The sequence below is a fragment of the Vidua macroura genome, chromosome 1, assembly GCF_024509145.1.
Source record: "Vidua macroura isolate BioBank_ID:100142 chromosome 1, ASM2450914v1, whole genome shotgun sequence".
Lineage (NCBI taxonomy): Eukaryota > Metazoa > Chordata > Aves > Passeriformes > Viduidae > Vidua > Vidua macroura.
The window spans coordinates 59,782,707-59,797,576 of record NC_071571.1 but is presented as its reverse complement, the minus strand read 5'-3'; the positions used below and the strand labels follow the sequence as shown (position 1 = coordinate 59,797,576).

Genomic DNA, 14,870 nt, shown 5'->3' with positions numbered 1-14,870 from the left:
TCTTGTAACTGCAATTCCAGGCAAAGGGACAGCCAGCTTCTCGAGTGCTGCTCGAGCACAGGAGAGGAAGAGCAGGGACTGATGTGGATGAGTAGCTGCAAGCAGAGATCCTGTAAATCCTGTAAAGGATTAAAAGTAGATGGCTCCTCCTTGAAGCAGGCAAAAGCACTTTATTTCCCCCCCCACCCCGATCTTTCTGTGACTCAGAGCAAAGCCCTGCTGTACATAAACAACTCTTCCAACTCTGTGAACTGGAGGAATTTGGCACAAGAATGGCTCAGTATTTAGGAAAGGTGACTATAAATGAGTATAGTGAATTGTTATGCATACATTTTAAATGTAATACAAATGGCTTTTGCCTTATTACCATGTTGTAATAATGGAGTAATTTACATTTTTTGCTTTTACAGAAAAAAATGAAGATATCATTCAGCTGACCCTGGGAAATAAGTTTTTATAATCAATTGGAAAAATAAAGCTGCATTTCAAAATATTTAGTTGTATAATTATATCATTTTAGTATTGTAAGTGTAATTTGCTTTTGTCTGTTGACAAAAGCTGTCTAGTTATTTAGTACTCTATTTATCAGCAAATGAACATGTATTTCCAACACAGATTCTTGTTAAAATCTTAAAAAAAATTATAATGTGGAGTTTGACCTCCATAGTCACTGCCTGATAAAACATAAGTAAATATGTTGTTTAAAGTATGCAGTAGACAACTATATCAGCAAAAGACTTCAGATATTATGGTGATACTGTTAGTGACCATTTCCTGATCATTCCTATAATTGTTTCAGTTATTTTATATTAACAATTCTTTAATTACATGAATGCCAGAAGGGTAAATTCACAAAAAGGAAAATCACTTTACATATAACATAGTGGGATAACAATGTGTAGAACCTATTTTAAAGAAACCATGAGAGACATATTTCATTCATCAGTCTGACACAAAAGCAAATTACTTCCTCTAATATGTAATGAAATAAACAATGGTCAGATGGTTGGTTCATTTGTCTGCATTTGCTTTGTTCAGTTCTACCAGTTAAACAGGATGTTTTCTATTAACATTGCTTTCACTTTTCCTGGTAACAATAGCACCAAAATAAAGACCAGATTTTGTCAATGTGAAATTTACTCCTCCTGAATAAAGTCTTATGCCTAGAATCTGCAAAGAGAAAAGCTGAAATAAGATGTGGGAGCTGCAATATTTCTGTGTAAACACCAGGCTGAGATCCATACAAGCTTACAGGAGTCAGGTACTTGGCTTCCACCAAAACTCAGAGGAGGTGAGTACATTTGTTCTTAAAGCTTTGTTTTGCAAATGTGAGCTCTGCAAGGCAAAACAGCCTCCCAGTATTCACTGTATATATGAGTATATATGAACGGTGCCTTGGGTATCCAAAATCTATGCAAGTGAAAAGGAGAGCATGGAGCATGCAGCTTCTCAGCTGTGAAGCAGCAGCCTTGCTGAGCCACACTGCTTATGAGGCAGGCTACTGGATCTTCCTCACCAAACTTGGCTTGTGCCCTTAGGTGACCTCCAGCTCAGGCAGAACATGAATTAACTGCTAGCAAGATTCAAAGCGCATGGGGTTCAAGGGGAAGTATGGGCTTTAAGCCAGTCGTGTGCACTGGATGTTCCACCTAACTGGAATGTGGTTTTGTTGAGATATGTTTTCTTTGTCTATTTTTTCCTGAAATGTGCAATTACAAAAATTAAAATATTTACATCATTACAAATGAAATTTCAATGTCAGCTTTTTCTGTCATCAAATGGAATATTTCTATGTGCAGCAGGTGAATTATTTTCCTTGGAGATCAGATACAAAACTGTTTTCAATACAGAGAACAATAAACTGATTATTACAGCTATATACTTTCTGGTCAAGAAGTTTCCCTGTGTTCAGAAGTGATGCTTGTCCCATAGCTCCCATATTAGCTGTGTGCCAGGCTTCACAGTAGTTGCTAACCAGTCGGATCCCATTAGCAGTTGAACCATGCCATATTATTTTTTGAGGCCTGAAAGGTAATGTTAAGAAGTTATTTACTGGAAAAATCTCTTTTGCTTTATTCAACTGCACATCTGTATGTGTGGCGATCTGCATTCCTTGTGCTTGAAGCAAAGAGTGGTTAGGTAAAGATGAAGACAGAAAGGAGAGACAGAAAAGAGAACACAATCTGATATGCCGTTTCTAGACTAGCAGAAAAGGGAAAGAAAAATGGCATAAAGAAAGTGAGAAATTTTTGTCACATGTCTAGTAGCCCAAGATACTGCTACTATTTCTTTTACTATCTGGTAAAAGTAGAAAAAAACCCTTAAATGTAACATATAAATGGTAATGTCAACTCACCAAGATGAATCAGTCATGACATTCCTGCCATCAAAGGAGTATATTGGAACATGAATGTTGAATTGTCCACCATTTCCATCAAATATAGATTCCCAGTTACTGAAAAGGGTTTCTCCCTGTTAAATTTCAAAGCCCCTTTTACAAACAAATCCCTAATCTACACCAAATCCTATGTTTACCTTCATAGATTTATCTGTAAATTGAAAATTTTATCTGCATTTAAGGACACTTGTGTTTTCATCTTTCACACCAGTTTCTGCACAATGTTCCTGAACAAACTTGTCTGTCAACTCTATGCAAATAGCTGTCTGGTCCATGCTTTTGCTTCCAAGTTGTCTTTCTGTTCTGTTGTCACTCCAAAAATTCAGCTTGATCATCACCTGTCCTTTTCCTCCTAAGGCATTGTTTGAAAAATTGTTTGTAATTACTGTAGCTGTAGAGAAAATATAGACATAAATTGTACTGGAACTTCTGTTAAGGTCACAGTTTTGTGAAAAGTGTTGCAAACATTCAGGGCAAAACCTTTGCATTTGGCTTCCTCTCAAACTGCTTTTGAATTTTTCCAGTCAAGGTTGAAACAATATTGTCTTCACAAATTTCTCTCAAGGCTCTGTGTTTGCATGCACTTTAGAGCAGCATCCATTCAACACGTTTCCAGCATCATGTATTATTCCTGTAGGTTTCTTTGTCTGCCTGTCCTAGGAGGCAGCCAATGCTACAAAGACATGGTTTGTTTTCCTCAGTTTTAGAACGTGTCTGTTTATGTGAGACCACAAAATGACTCATGCTCTAGACTCTCCTCTCTGTTCTATTGCGGTATATCCAACATCATTCCTAAGCACAGAATTTGCATTTTTCTTCGAAATGAGAAAAATAGGCATTTTATCCTATGATCACACTAAAAGGCAGAACATAATAACTTCATCACTACTTCTTTGTTTCTTGAATCTGGCTGTGAAATATGAAGCAAAACTGCTTCTTTATAAAATGCAGTTTGGGCTGAAACTTAGTGCTTTTGCTATTTTCCAAGATTTTTGGGGAACCTACAGCCTATCCTAAAAAAACAAGCACTAAGTACCCATTTTTACCTGAAGATTGACTACTGGCAAATGGTGTCGGTCAGTTTTTCTGACAACTGTGGCCAGATCTTGCAAGTGTGATGAGAGGAAGGCTCTGTAGGTGGATGTCAAACCAGCAAGCTGGGCCTGCCGAAAACACTGAAAATCTGCTCGCATGTCACCAGACAATGGGAAGTTCAAAGCCACGAGATGCAACTGGAAGAAAAAAAAGAAGAAAGGGCACCATTTAAAAAAAGTTTATGACACAGGGAAGATACATCTTGGAAATGAAACAGTGCTCCTGTCAGCACAGAACACATACCCTTCATAACAGGTATGAAAGTTATTTGTTGCCATAACATTACATTTCTCAGAGCCATGAGACCCTTAGCAGAAATATCAATTTATCTTTCAATCTTAAGGGAACCATGAAGATTATGTACTCCTAAAAAAAAATCTTTTAAAAGCAGCTAATATTTTCAATTGGAAATCTTGGACTTTTCACATGAACAAAATCACAAATCCTGCAAACATGGAAAAAAGTAGCAAGAAGTGACTAGGTACCATTTAAAAATAGAAGAAGTCGCATACTTAAGTCAAGCAGCACAGATGCAAGAACTAATCCACATTCTTCTTCTTTTCTTTTTAATTTCATTTTTTAGGTATGTCAGTTACCTTGTTTTTTGTCTAAATATTTTAAAGTCTTTTAAATAGAGGCTTAAGTTCCAAAGTGTCCATCTTAGCCAAGCAGCACTACCAAGACTGAAAATATTTTAACAAATATTTTAATAATTTGTAGCACTATTGTTAGTTTAGAAATTACTCTGTATTGCAGGTACAATCATTAAGTGAAGAGGTATTCCTAACTCAGTCAGGAATTTCTTTTTCGTTTGAGATGGGAAAGGGGCTGGGATGATGAAAATAGATCTGGAGGGAACAATTTCAAATTGAGTTTGAGATGTCTGAATAAGTTGAAGAAGTGTATTTGTAAATTTCTGAAGTAAAATCTCTGAGTTTGAAGAGCAAATATCACAACTGTCCCTAAAGATTCAATCTGTCACATTACAAAGCATGGCTCTGCAGCTGAAATACAGATCTCATACTTACTGCTGGTTTTCCATTGTTCATATTTGATATTGGTCTCAGTGCTGGAATAGACTGAAATACCTGTTATTTGAACACAAGCAAAAAAATTATGTTAAATATCAGAATTCTACACACTCAGTATTTTTTTAAATAAAAAATTTAATCACACATGGAGTCCTGCATGAAAGCAGCCTGCTCTTGGTAGGAGCAGAAAAGCAGTTGAGTAAAATCAAAACAGAAAGGAGGAGGATGTGAAAACAGAAAATGTAATGGGTGGAAATACTTCTCAACCCTGTTAATTGTTTCAGGAACAGCAGTTTTCTTCTCTAGTTATGGCAAGTATGAGTAACAAGCTACCAGCTGGAGCAGATGGGAAACTCAGGTGGTGTCAACAGGAGGCTGCAGAAAATTTCTTATAACTTGAGGTTTAGACATTTTTCCAGTGTGCTGGGTGAACTTCTCCCTGACCTACTTTAACCCTTTTTATTTGTTTCTGACCATCTTCTTTCCTACTGCTGCTTCCTAACACTCTCTTGCCCTTTCATTTTCTCAGCAGATCAATTAACTTGTCATCAAAACACCCTTCTTGACTCCCTCTGTCATTTCTTGGTTTTCATCCTCTCACAGTTTTTTGGGACAGACAGCATGTTCACATGCAAATTGGTACAATAACTTGCGGAATGGGGTCAGGCCCAAACTAACAATTGAGGCTTTAAAGAACACCCTCTGCACACTGCAGGGTAAGCTACATTCAGGTGATGATTATGGTACACTGAATACAGGACTATAACCTTTCAAAGAAAATCTACTTTTCAGAAACCCTTTTCTGACCTTCCTTGAAGGGGATCGTGGTTTGATATGACTGATTCCAGGCTTATGAAACAGAATTCTGTGGGTTTGTGGGTTTTTGTTTGGTTTTTCTTTTGTTCGTTTTTTGGTCTCTTTGGTTTTGTTTAGTATTTTTTTGTTGATTCTTTTTTGGGGGGGGGAATTTTTTTTTTTTGTGGGCAGCTTACTTTATTCTGCTTTTTGTAAATGTTGCTGTGTCTCTTTAGTGTTTGGAATCAGAAGATACTGGAAACAGATGACTGTCCAAGCAAATCAATCTGCAAGCATATGTAGTGGTAGGATGCTTATTTTGAACTGACAAATCTTGGTGGAAAATCACATTGTGCAGAGATCTGCATACAACTTCTGCCAAGTGTATCATACATCTAGACTCAGTTTTTCATGGTCCAGTATTTTGTACTTACATGGCTTGATATGGTGGGAGAAGGAAGGCTGCCAGCAGGGATAGGAATTAGTTCACCAAGCTGAAAGAACCAAAAAGGAGAGTAGAACAAAAACATATCACCAGGAGCTTCTGAATTAAAAAAAAAGGAGTCTTTGCACCCACACTTCTCTCCCTCTGTAAAAATACCTCCCTCACCTTCATTGTGAGGAAGGGAGTTGGAAAAGATTAGGGTGTAGTGCAATAGTACCTGCAATTTTCTCCATCCTTTCTGAACACGGATAAAAACCTCACTGGTTTCCCTCAGATAGATTATAGTACCTTCTGCTACATAATGAACTTTTTCCAACATACCCTCAATGTTTTGGAATGTTGTAACCTGTCAAATAGGAAAATGAAACATATTTCATCAGACACACAAAACACTCTGTAAGTTAAATAGTCTCATTTGGACACATAATTGTGTCAAGGTTTGACACAATTTGGACACAATTGTGTCACAAGGTTTCTTCTGCAGGAAATGCTCATAAAGTCAGTTTTATGTAATTTAATCCATAAAGTAATATGAATATCTTGCTACTTTGGCTACCAGCATTATCATTCTGTGGATTGTAGTAGAATGACAGCAATTTTGTACCAATTTTGTACAGAGTGAAGATTGTTGCACTCCTACAATTTAGCATCCTGGGTCAAAATGGCAGAGTTCAGAAGAGAACTGCAGTAGTTTAAAACTGGGACAAATTTCAGGAAAGTGCAATTTCTTTCACTTTTTTTTTTTTCTCATTTCTTCATTGTCAGAAGGCATATTGATAAATAATGCAGACCCTACTACAGATTTGTATATATTTTTTTAATCTTAGTTTTGACCTAAGTAAGCTCAGACCTTCTGTCTGAGACAGTAGCTCCCAGCCTGCAATTACAGTCTTCTGTCTTGGGGCACCAGTCCTTGAACATTTTTTTCTCCCCTGAGAATTGCAATGAATGCCCTCTGCTAGCTTGAGTAGGGCTTTTGGGGCTGGTTTTCTCAGGCTTTTTTGGTAGTATTGTTTGTTTGTTTATTTGGGAATTTTGTTCTTTTTACAGAAACTATGAGTTATTAATTTAGAAACTACTGAGACTTCTGCCTTAGCTTTTTCTTTTCCTTCATGGATATCTTAGATCCAATTTTGCTTAATTTCATAATATAAGAAAAAGAAACAAATTTACATGTATTCTCTGGCATAATGATTTTTAGAATTGCTAGGGAAATTTTTGCATCTTAAATCAGTTTGCATCTTAGAATTATTTTGTTTATAAAACATTCTACTAAATAAAAACACAGGATGGAACTTTCACTCCTCTTTCAGTGCTACCAGTGACCACCAAAAGTTTTGAAGAAAATTTTCTATAGCAAACTTCCTTATTTTGCTCTCTTACCAGATTCCTGGTGGCAGGTGACCCTGGCTCTCCAGGAGGATCTGGTGGCCCAGGCATTGCAGCTGCTAAAATAAAATAAGCATACAATACATGCTGAAGGTCATCTTTTTTGAGAGAGAATGTGAGTGACACAAAGAAAGGACTTAGTGATGGCGTCCAGGAGCGGTGGAACTTTTAAATAGCCATAGTCGTGTCCTTAATAGCTCAAGTCAACTACAGAAAATACATTCTAAGGATATTTTTAGAAGCAATGATGTAACAGTCTTTTCTCTGTTTTTTGGGTGGTTAAGGCCAACAGACTGCAATCTGTTGTATAAACTGCAAATGAAGAACACAACCCACTTAAATTGACCAGAATTGTGTTCTGTTAGCTAGTGCACATGGAAGAGGAAGAACTTTTTGCTCCTGCCCATATAAGCTTTGAGGAAGTCATAACATCTTTTGCTCTAAAGGAAAACAAAAATTTACTTTTCCTTAGATGGAATATTCATGTGCTGAGCTTGTGTTACAAAGCAAAAAAGAATTCTTCAGGGGTATGAACTTGGACTACTAAGACTGCAGTCCACACCGCCTGGTACCTAGTATCTGTCTCTATTCCAAAAGTTAATTTCTTCATCTTAAGCTGTTTTCTGGAGTAAAAACTTTTTTCTTTTAAGGCAGGAAAGATTCGAAGATATGGAAGATTAAAAGCATGCATTTTGTGCAACTGCATGTCATGATGATGGAACTTCAAAGCTGTTTGTAAGGAGCTTCTACGCAAGGACCTTGCTTGGTTGGTTTTGTGAAACCCAGAAGAGCCTCGAGATCACCTTTTGCAAGAAGAATCTATGCACTGAGGCATTTGCAAGAATACTCCAGAGTAGGTCCTTTATGCCAATGGCAGAGGAAGGAGGTCAGCTCTCAGAAGTGTTTATAGCTATTTACCTACAGATAAGCTATTCCTCTTTCCCCATACTGCTACATGTGAACTCCATACTGCAGTCCATAATTACAGATAGTAATAGCTTTAAAAGAGATAACTGAACCTTGAATATAGGGAATAAATAAACATCTGTTCCGAACATTTAGTCAAATGTGTGCTGCCTAAGGAACCCTTTTACAAAGCAAAGAGGAAAATGTGTAGGAGGATGATGAAGACTAATGGCAGGGAGCATAAATGAAAATATAGGGATGGAATACTAATAATGATTTGTTTTGTCTGACTGGGTCTCTTAGCTAATATCCAGAAGTATTTAATCTAAATTACACAGGTAAAGGCCTGAAGACCTTTATGTGCTTCATGGATGCTGCGAATCTGTCTGTATCGTGATGGTCAGGGGCTGATTCATATAAAGCCTATGTTCCAATGTTGAACATATAAAGGATTTTTTCTTTCTCAAATATTATTCAGAGGATGAATACTTCTGATAGACACTAAATTAAAATATTGACTGGATGACAGAACAGAAGTCTCACCTGCTGTGTGAATGAGGCTGACCATTTCTTGAACCTGCCATTTCTTAAGCAACCCGAAGTTTCATTTCTATTCAACATTTGCATAGAAACTAGTTTTCAGAAGCAGTTCTCCAGAACTCTGATTCTAGACCTCTAGAATCGCTCTACTGTGGGTACTGCCTTTTCACCAGAAAATCAGAGAAGCACTTGGGCTGGAAAAGACCCTTAAGATCATCACCTCCACTGGAAACACCCAGAACTGCAAAGTCTGCTACTAACACATGTCCCTAAGTGCCATAGTAACACTTCCAGAGATGGTGACTCAACCACTTCCCTGGGCAGCCTGTTGCAGTGGCAATCCTTTAGGTGAAAAAAAATTTCCTAATACCCAATTCAAACCTCCCCTGGTACAACCTGGGGCCATTTCCTTTTGTCCTGTTGCTTGTAATCTGGGAGAAGATACTGCCCTTCCTGGCTACACCCACCTTTCAGGCATTTGTGGAAAGTGATAAGGTCACCCCTGAGCCTCCTTTGCTCCAGCCTAAACACCCCCAGCTCCCTCAGCTGCTTCTCACAGGACTTGTGCTCCAGACCCTTCACCAGCTTGACTCCCTTCTCTGGACGTGCTCCAGCACCTCAGTGTGCTGCATTCTTCTTGTGAGGGATTGAATACTAAGCACAGGATTTGAGGTGTGGCCTCACCAGTGCTGAGTACAGTGGGACAATCACTGCCCTGGTCCTGCTGACCACATTATTGCTCATACAGGCCAGGATGCCACTGGTCTTCTTGGCCACATGGACATTGCTGGCTCATGTTCAACAACTGCCAACCAGCACCCTCAGGTTCTTTTCTGCTGTGCAGCTTTCCAGCCACTCTGCATGGGGTTGTTGTGACACAAATGCAAATGCAGGACCTGGCACTTGGCCTTACTGACCCTCACACAGTTGACCTCGGCCTGTTGGTTCAGACTGTCCAGACCCATCTGTAGAACATTTCAGCAGATCAATCTTCCCACACAGTTTGGGGGCAAACTCATTGAAGTGTACATTTGATCCCCTAGCCCAGATAATTAATATTTGATAAGTCTGGACTCAATACTGAGTCCTGGGAAAAACCTCTTGTGTTGGCCACCAGGTGGATTTAATTCCATTCCCCACAAGAAGAGTGTTTTGTCCCAAATTTAGCCAGCTGGTCAATTTGATGGATTTTGCAAAGCTGTCAAGGTAACCTATCTCTACTATGCAGATTTCCTCCCAGCCACAGCCACAGCAAGATCCTTCATGCAACAGCACTTCCATGGCACTAGTCAGTGAAAACTGTCTGCAGAGAAATTGTCCCTTTTGTGCTCTCAGTTCCAACTCCCTCCCTAGGAGAAATTGGTGGAGGGTAGGAGGAGAGCAGGGAACAACCTGATTCCTGTATGCAGAGAGGGTGGGCAGGTGGGAAAATCTGCCAGGTGTGAAAGAACTGCTCATGTGTGGGTTGTGGGCATGCAGCTGTACACTTGCATATGCACTGAAAAGCTCACCATATATTGCAGGGGGCCCTGGTGGTCCAGGTGGTCCAGGTGGGCCAGGAGGTCCAATTTTTCCATAACCTGGTAAGCCAGGTAGGCCAGGTAATCCTGGAGGTCCTCTGGGTCCAACAATTGAGTCCCCTTTTGGTCCCTGTCAGTGATGAAAAGTATTTCCTTGAATGTATTGATTTCACTGCTGCAGGGCCATCATCTCTGGTGGCAACATTTACCAGGTGCCTGCCACTACACAGCCATTTAGACATGAGTCTGTATGTAATTTTCTCCAAGGAGGCATGGGTATAATGGAAAATGAAAATTTTAACCACATATCGAAATAAAGTCAAGGATTTAAATTTCAGAAAGCTTTCTGAAAATTCTCATACATATCCCTGAGCAGCTGATGCCTGCAAAACTCTCAACAGTGCTCTCAAAGTCCTGGATATCTACTCTGATCATGCTGAGACTGCTTGCTTTAATGGGCTCAGAGAGTTTGTGGAAAACTTTAATGTAAAGTGTGTCTATGCAAGGTGTACACCTCATGATGAGTGCTGTCTTCTCCCTCCTGTGGTCAAATGTTAGTCCTTAACCTCTCCAGCTTCCAGACTTTCAGAATAAAAACACTTAATTCCCTTCATTTCCAGTTTAGCAGCGAGTCCTCAGTCTGACTGAGGAGGACTTCTGCTCCCTGTGATCACACCAACCTGCAGACATGGAACACATTGGAGCAAGGACAAGGACAGCTCAGCTGTGCCAGTAGAATGGTTTCTAAACAGGGAGATATTCTCAGCAATATGGAATAGAACCAGCGGGATTTTTAAAGATGGTCTTGCTAACCTAACGCTTCATCCTCAGCTGTGGCCCACTCATTCATGGTTCTTGACACAGATATGGCAATAGAGGAAGGCAATTAATGTATTTGTTGCCAAATCCCAGGGATAAACTCGTTTCCAAAGAATTGGTGCATTTTATTCCAAAGCAGCTGCAGTGGCAATTGCCAGAAGATAAAATTAAAAGGTGGACAGTAGACAGTGGCTGAATTTTATAGAAATGGTCCAGATGGCTACACACTGGTCTTTTCAGTCATATTTTTTGGATTACTAGGAAAACAGGATTAATTATTTAGATGGCCAATAATTTTCAAGTCAGCCTCTGACTAACTTTATATGGCCTATTTTGGTATTTATGGGAGTATAAGTAGTACCGTCACAAATTATACATGCTGCTTTGATTTGTAATGCTGTTAATATATGATCTAGATACTGGTGTAGCTATATGAGACAGCTGAGCACAACATTATGTCAGTATTTCATAGCAAAGTAATTCTATGCACAACAGTGAAGTGTCTGTGTTTATACTTCATGCACTTACTATTATTCACTTACTGCTTAGCATGTAAGTTTTTGTACAGTTCCTAGCAATCCTGGTGTTTGTCTCTTTTTAGTGCCTTCTAAATTAATTCTAAATTGGTAGTCATAAATATTCCCATTCTACAACCTGCATGACTTACAATTAATCCTGGTCTTCCAGGTGGTCCAGGAGGTCCCGTCAGAAAAAACCCTCCATTTGGTTCTCCTTTTTCTCCTTTTACACCAGTGACTCCATTATCTCCTTTTTCACCCTTTGAATAAAATGTATTTTAAAATGTTAAGCTGAAGTGAGACTAGAACACAATGCACTGAACTTCTAAATTTACATGAAATCTCTGAGTTTATAAAGGAAAATGTAAAGGAAAGCACCTGCTTGAAATGTTTTAAACATCACTTTCTTCTTCTATGATATAGGATGAAAAGGAATGCTTTCTCTATAGAGGCTGCAAGGCTCACTCAGGGCAAGGGCTAGGGGAGGTGGGGTTTGGTAGAGGCAGAGAAAATGCCTCTGTTGCTGTTTCCTGCTATTCTGCCCAGCAAAACCTTGTTCACTGCTGTAACTGGAGGTGAAGAGAGAGTTGGAGGAAGCATAAAAGCCTGGCTTTGTGCTTTCCTCCATCAGCAAGGAAAAACCAAAGCAAGGTTGACATCGAATGGACAGCTATTTGAAAGTATGTGACAAAGTGAGCAGAGCAGGGTGGGAGTGTGTACAGGGATAACAGAAGAGACCCTACACAAAATTGCAAACACTTGAAACAGTATGTCTTCTGTTCTGCATGGCTGATCATCAGTTAGTTTGGGAAACAGAGCAATAGGTAAGAAGCACCATTTAATTACTACATTATTATGTCTCTGTGCAAGATGAGCCACAGCATTTATACATTCCTCCTCATAGTATTTTTTTCTGTTTGTCTGCTTCATTTTTTTTTTTTTTTGGTTGACTTTTTTCATGTTTCTGAGAAATAAACCTGTGGACAGAAGAGGCAAATGGCAAAGCAAGAATGGCAGGTATCTGCAGACAGCCAGAGGACATGGCTATGTATAGCTCCTCCTCTGACTTTTAGTCTTTGTAGATTCCCAGTAAACATGACTCAAAAAGTTTCTTTATTCCAGGTCATTTTGGGGAGTGGAAGGACTAGATGAAAAATAAGTTATTGGCAGCTAAATCTGTAAAGCTACAGACATTACACTGTAAGGTCAGAAACCCTATTGGCTTTGCCACATGCATGGGACACTTTATGCCATAGGAATAACTTTGGTGTACTCAGCCAAGCAGAAATAAAATCCTAAATCCAGGCAGCATTAAGAGTCCTTCCAAGAGACTGTCAGCACAACACTTTTGGTAGCATCATTAAATGATAATTTGATTCACATTTTTTCAGTTCTTCTACTGATAGAGTCCTATTCACCTAAAAACATTTAAAATAATATAATATTTTTATTAATTTTTGTCACTTGAAGCAGTCAAGAGAATAATGGAACAGAGAGCGACTAAACAAATCAAGGTATGGGTATACTTTGCTGTAAGAGCTTCCAGGAAAAGTAGTTTCCATAATTTAATTCTATTCAGTGTGCTTAAAAGAGAAATAACATGACATGGAAGTGATTTCCACCCCCCTTTCCCCTCACCCAGTGTTCTAGAAGTCCTTTAGGTAATGGTTGTCTTTTACCTGAGCTGGCATGGAAACAAAAGCATTCATTTAAGGCAGATATGTTAGGTAACAGTGAATTATGACTCACTTTAATACCACTGGGAAGGTAAAAAGCCTCAGTAATAAAGTTTCTTTCAAAAGTAATCCTTATAGACCTCTGACAACTGCTATCTCTATAGTTGTTATAAACTTGCCTCTGTAGCTGGAGTTTAAGAAATGAAAATAATTTTCAAATGCTGATGCCCTTATATTTGTATATTTCACCATGTTGCATTGGTTTGTGCTTAATTTATAGTAAAGTACACTTTAAAAAAAGCTTAACAGAACTCAAATACAAATGGAATATAATTACCTTTATGCTATTAATAAAATGGCTGAAATATGATGGAGGCAGAGGTGGACCTGAAAAATGAAGAAAATACAATAATTATCTGTAATTTTCCTTTTAAAAGCACTGTTTTTGGTATTACTGGTTTAGGAGTTTAAAGGAAAACCATTTACAGTAATGGCATTAACCTTTACATCAAACATATTTTAAGTTTGGTTTCCTAATGAAGCAAGACTTATACAGCCTATCTTGTCTGTGCCTTGTCTGTCACTCTTCCACCTTAAAAACTTCTGAATCTGATTGGGATTTCAGAAAAATTAGAAGGAAAGAAGGCTCAAATATGAAAAATTCCCAGTTTTCTGAAAACATAGCAGCTGGAAAGAGGAGTGAAAGACAAGTATCCATGTTAACCCCTTTGATGCAAGCCAAGGTAAAAGAGAAGCTTTTCATATGTTTTGCTGGTAGTGGGGTGATCCATCAGTAGATGTGTGATCTTTCCTGCAAAGACAGTACCAGAGCTGACAAGAGAAAGAGATAGTGTTGCTGCTGTGCTGCAACAATTGTACAATAACTCTTCCTTGACATTTTTATGCAATGAAAACCAATATTAGATTAAATGGTTATACCACTCGTGTTGTCTGCCAGTGTTGGTCAGCCAAAGCTGTCAAGCCAGCACAAAAGCCTCAAAAAGCCTTAAAATATTATGTGCTTGGTATCCATTTGGAAAAAAAAAAACATATTTTGCAGCTTCCCATAACAGTTCAATGCATTTTCTTCAAATGTGTTTTGATTAATTTTTGAGATCTTTGAGCCCAACCCTCAGCCAGCCATAGGGCTCATTTCCCAGTGTGCCCCCTCAGATAAATAAATCAAGCAGACATTGTAGGGCAGAAAAGTATTCTCATTATGGCACCTGTTTGTATTTTATTCCAACCTTACCAATTACAGCTTGCAGCAGCGATCTGCTTGATCCTTATGAGGGGAAGGGAATGGACAGGTGGAATGAAATGGCAGGTATCCTTCTCAGATGTTGCTTAGTATTAATCTCTACACTGAGCACTATCTCAGGTCTTTCTAGGATGACCAGCAAGTAGTCTAGGTCTGAATGAAGCCCATGTCTGTTGAATTTGCTCTCGCATTTTTGTGTGGCTTCATATTTTTACATGTTATCAATTAATAGAACCTGTTTATAAGATTGGAGAGGTAACGTTTTGTGAGAAGCAAAAATAAATCCACTGCATGCAAATACAAATACCACATTTCAAAAAGCTTTTCTGGTTCGTGGAACTCAACAAATGTAGTGGAAGGAGTTTCAGCCACCTTCCCCTCAGAAAAGGTTTTTTGAAAATTTCCTGTACTTTAATTATGCAACTACTGGCTTGTAAATTTTCCCTGTCAGTGGTTATGTGGGCACCTGTAAGAATT

The 14,870-nt window shown here is 38.6% G+C and overlaps 1 protein-coding gene across 4 annotated transcripts in view; it reads right to left on the bottom strand.

Annotated features, from left to right (window-relative positions):
- Positions 1-150: 150 nt before the first annotated feature.
- Positions 151-14,870, bottom strand: part of COL15A1 (collagen type XV alpha 1 chain) — a 114,636-nt gene continuing 99,916 nt past the window's right edge. For 2 of the 4 annotated variants that reach the window (XM_053989223.1, XM_053989241.1), the window contains 10 exons: positions 13,470-13,519; positions 11,606-11,716; positions 10,111-10,249; positions 7,148-7,212; positions 5,982-6,110; positions 5,754-5,813; positions 4,522-4,581; positions 3,445-3,630; positions 2,357-2,472; positions 151-2,024 (listed from right to left, as the gene is read on the bottom strand). In XM_053989223.1, coding sequence (XP_053845198.1) covers positions 1,808-2,024; positions 2,357-2,472; positions 3,445-3,630; positions 4,522-4,581; positions 5,754-5,813; positions 5,982-6,110; positions 7,148-7,212; positions 10,111-10,249; positions 11,606-11,716; positions 13,470-13,519 — 1,133 coding nt within the window. In that variant the 3' untranslated portion in view covers positions 151-1,807. The remainder of the gene's footprint in view (positions 2,025-2,356; positions 2,473-3,444; positions 3,631-4,521; positions 4,582-5,753; positions 5,814-5,981; positions 6,111-7,147; positions 7,213-10,110; positions 10,250-11,605; positions 11,717-13,469; positions 13,520-14,870) is intronic. The other 2 variants (XM_053989231.1, XM_053989250.1) reach the window with 2 other exon arrangements.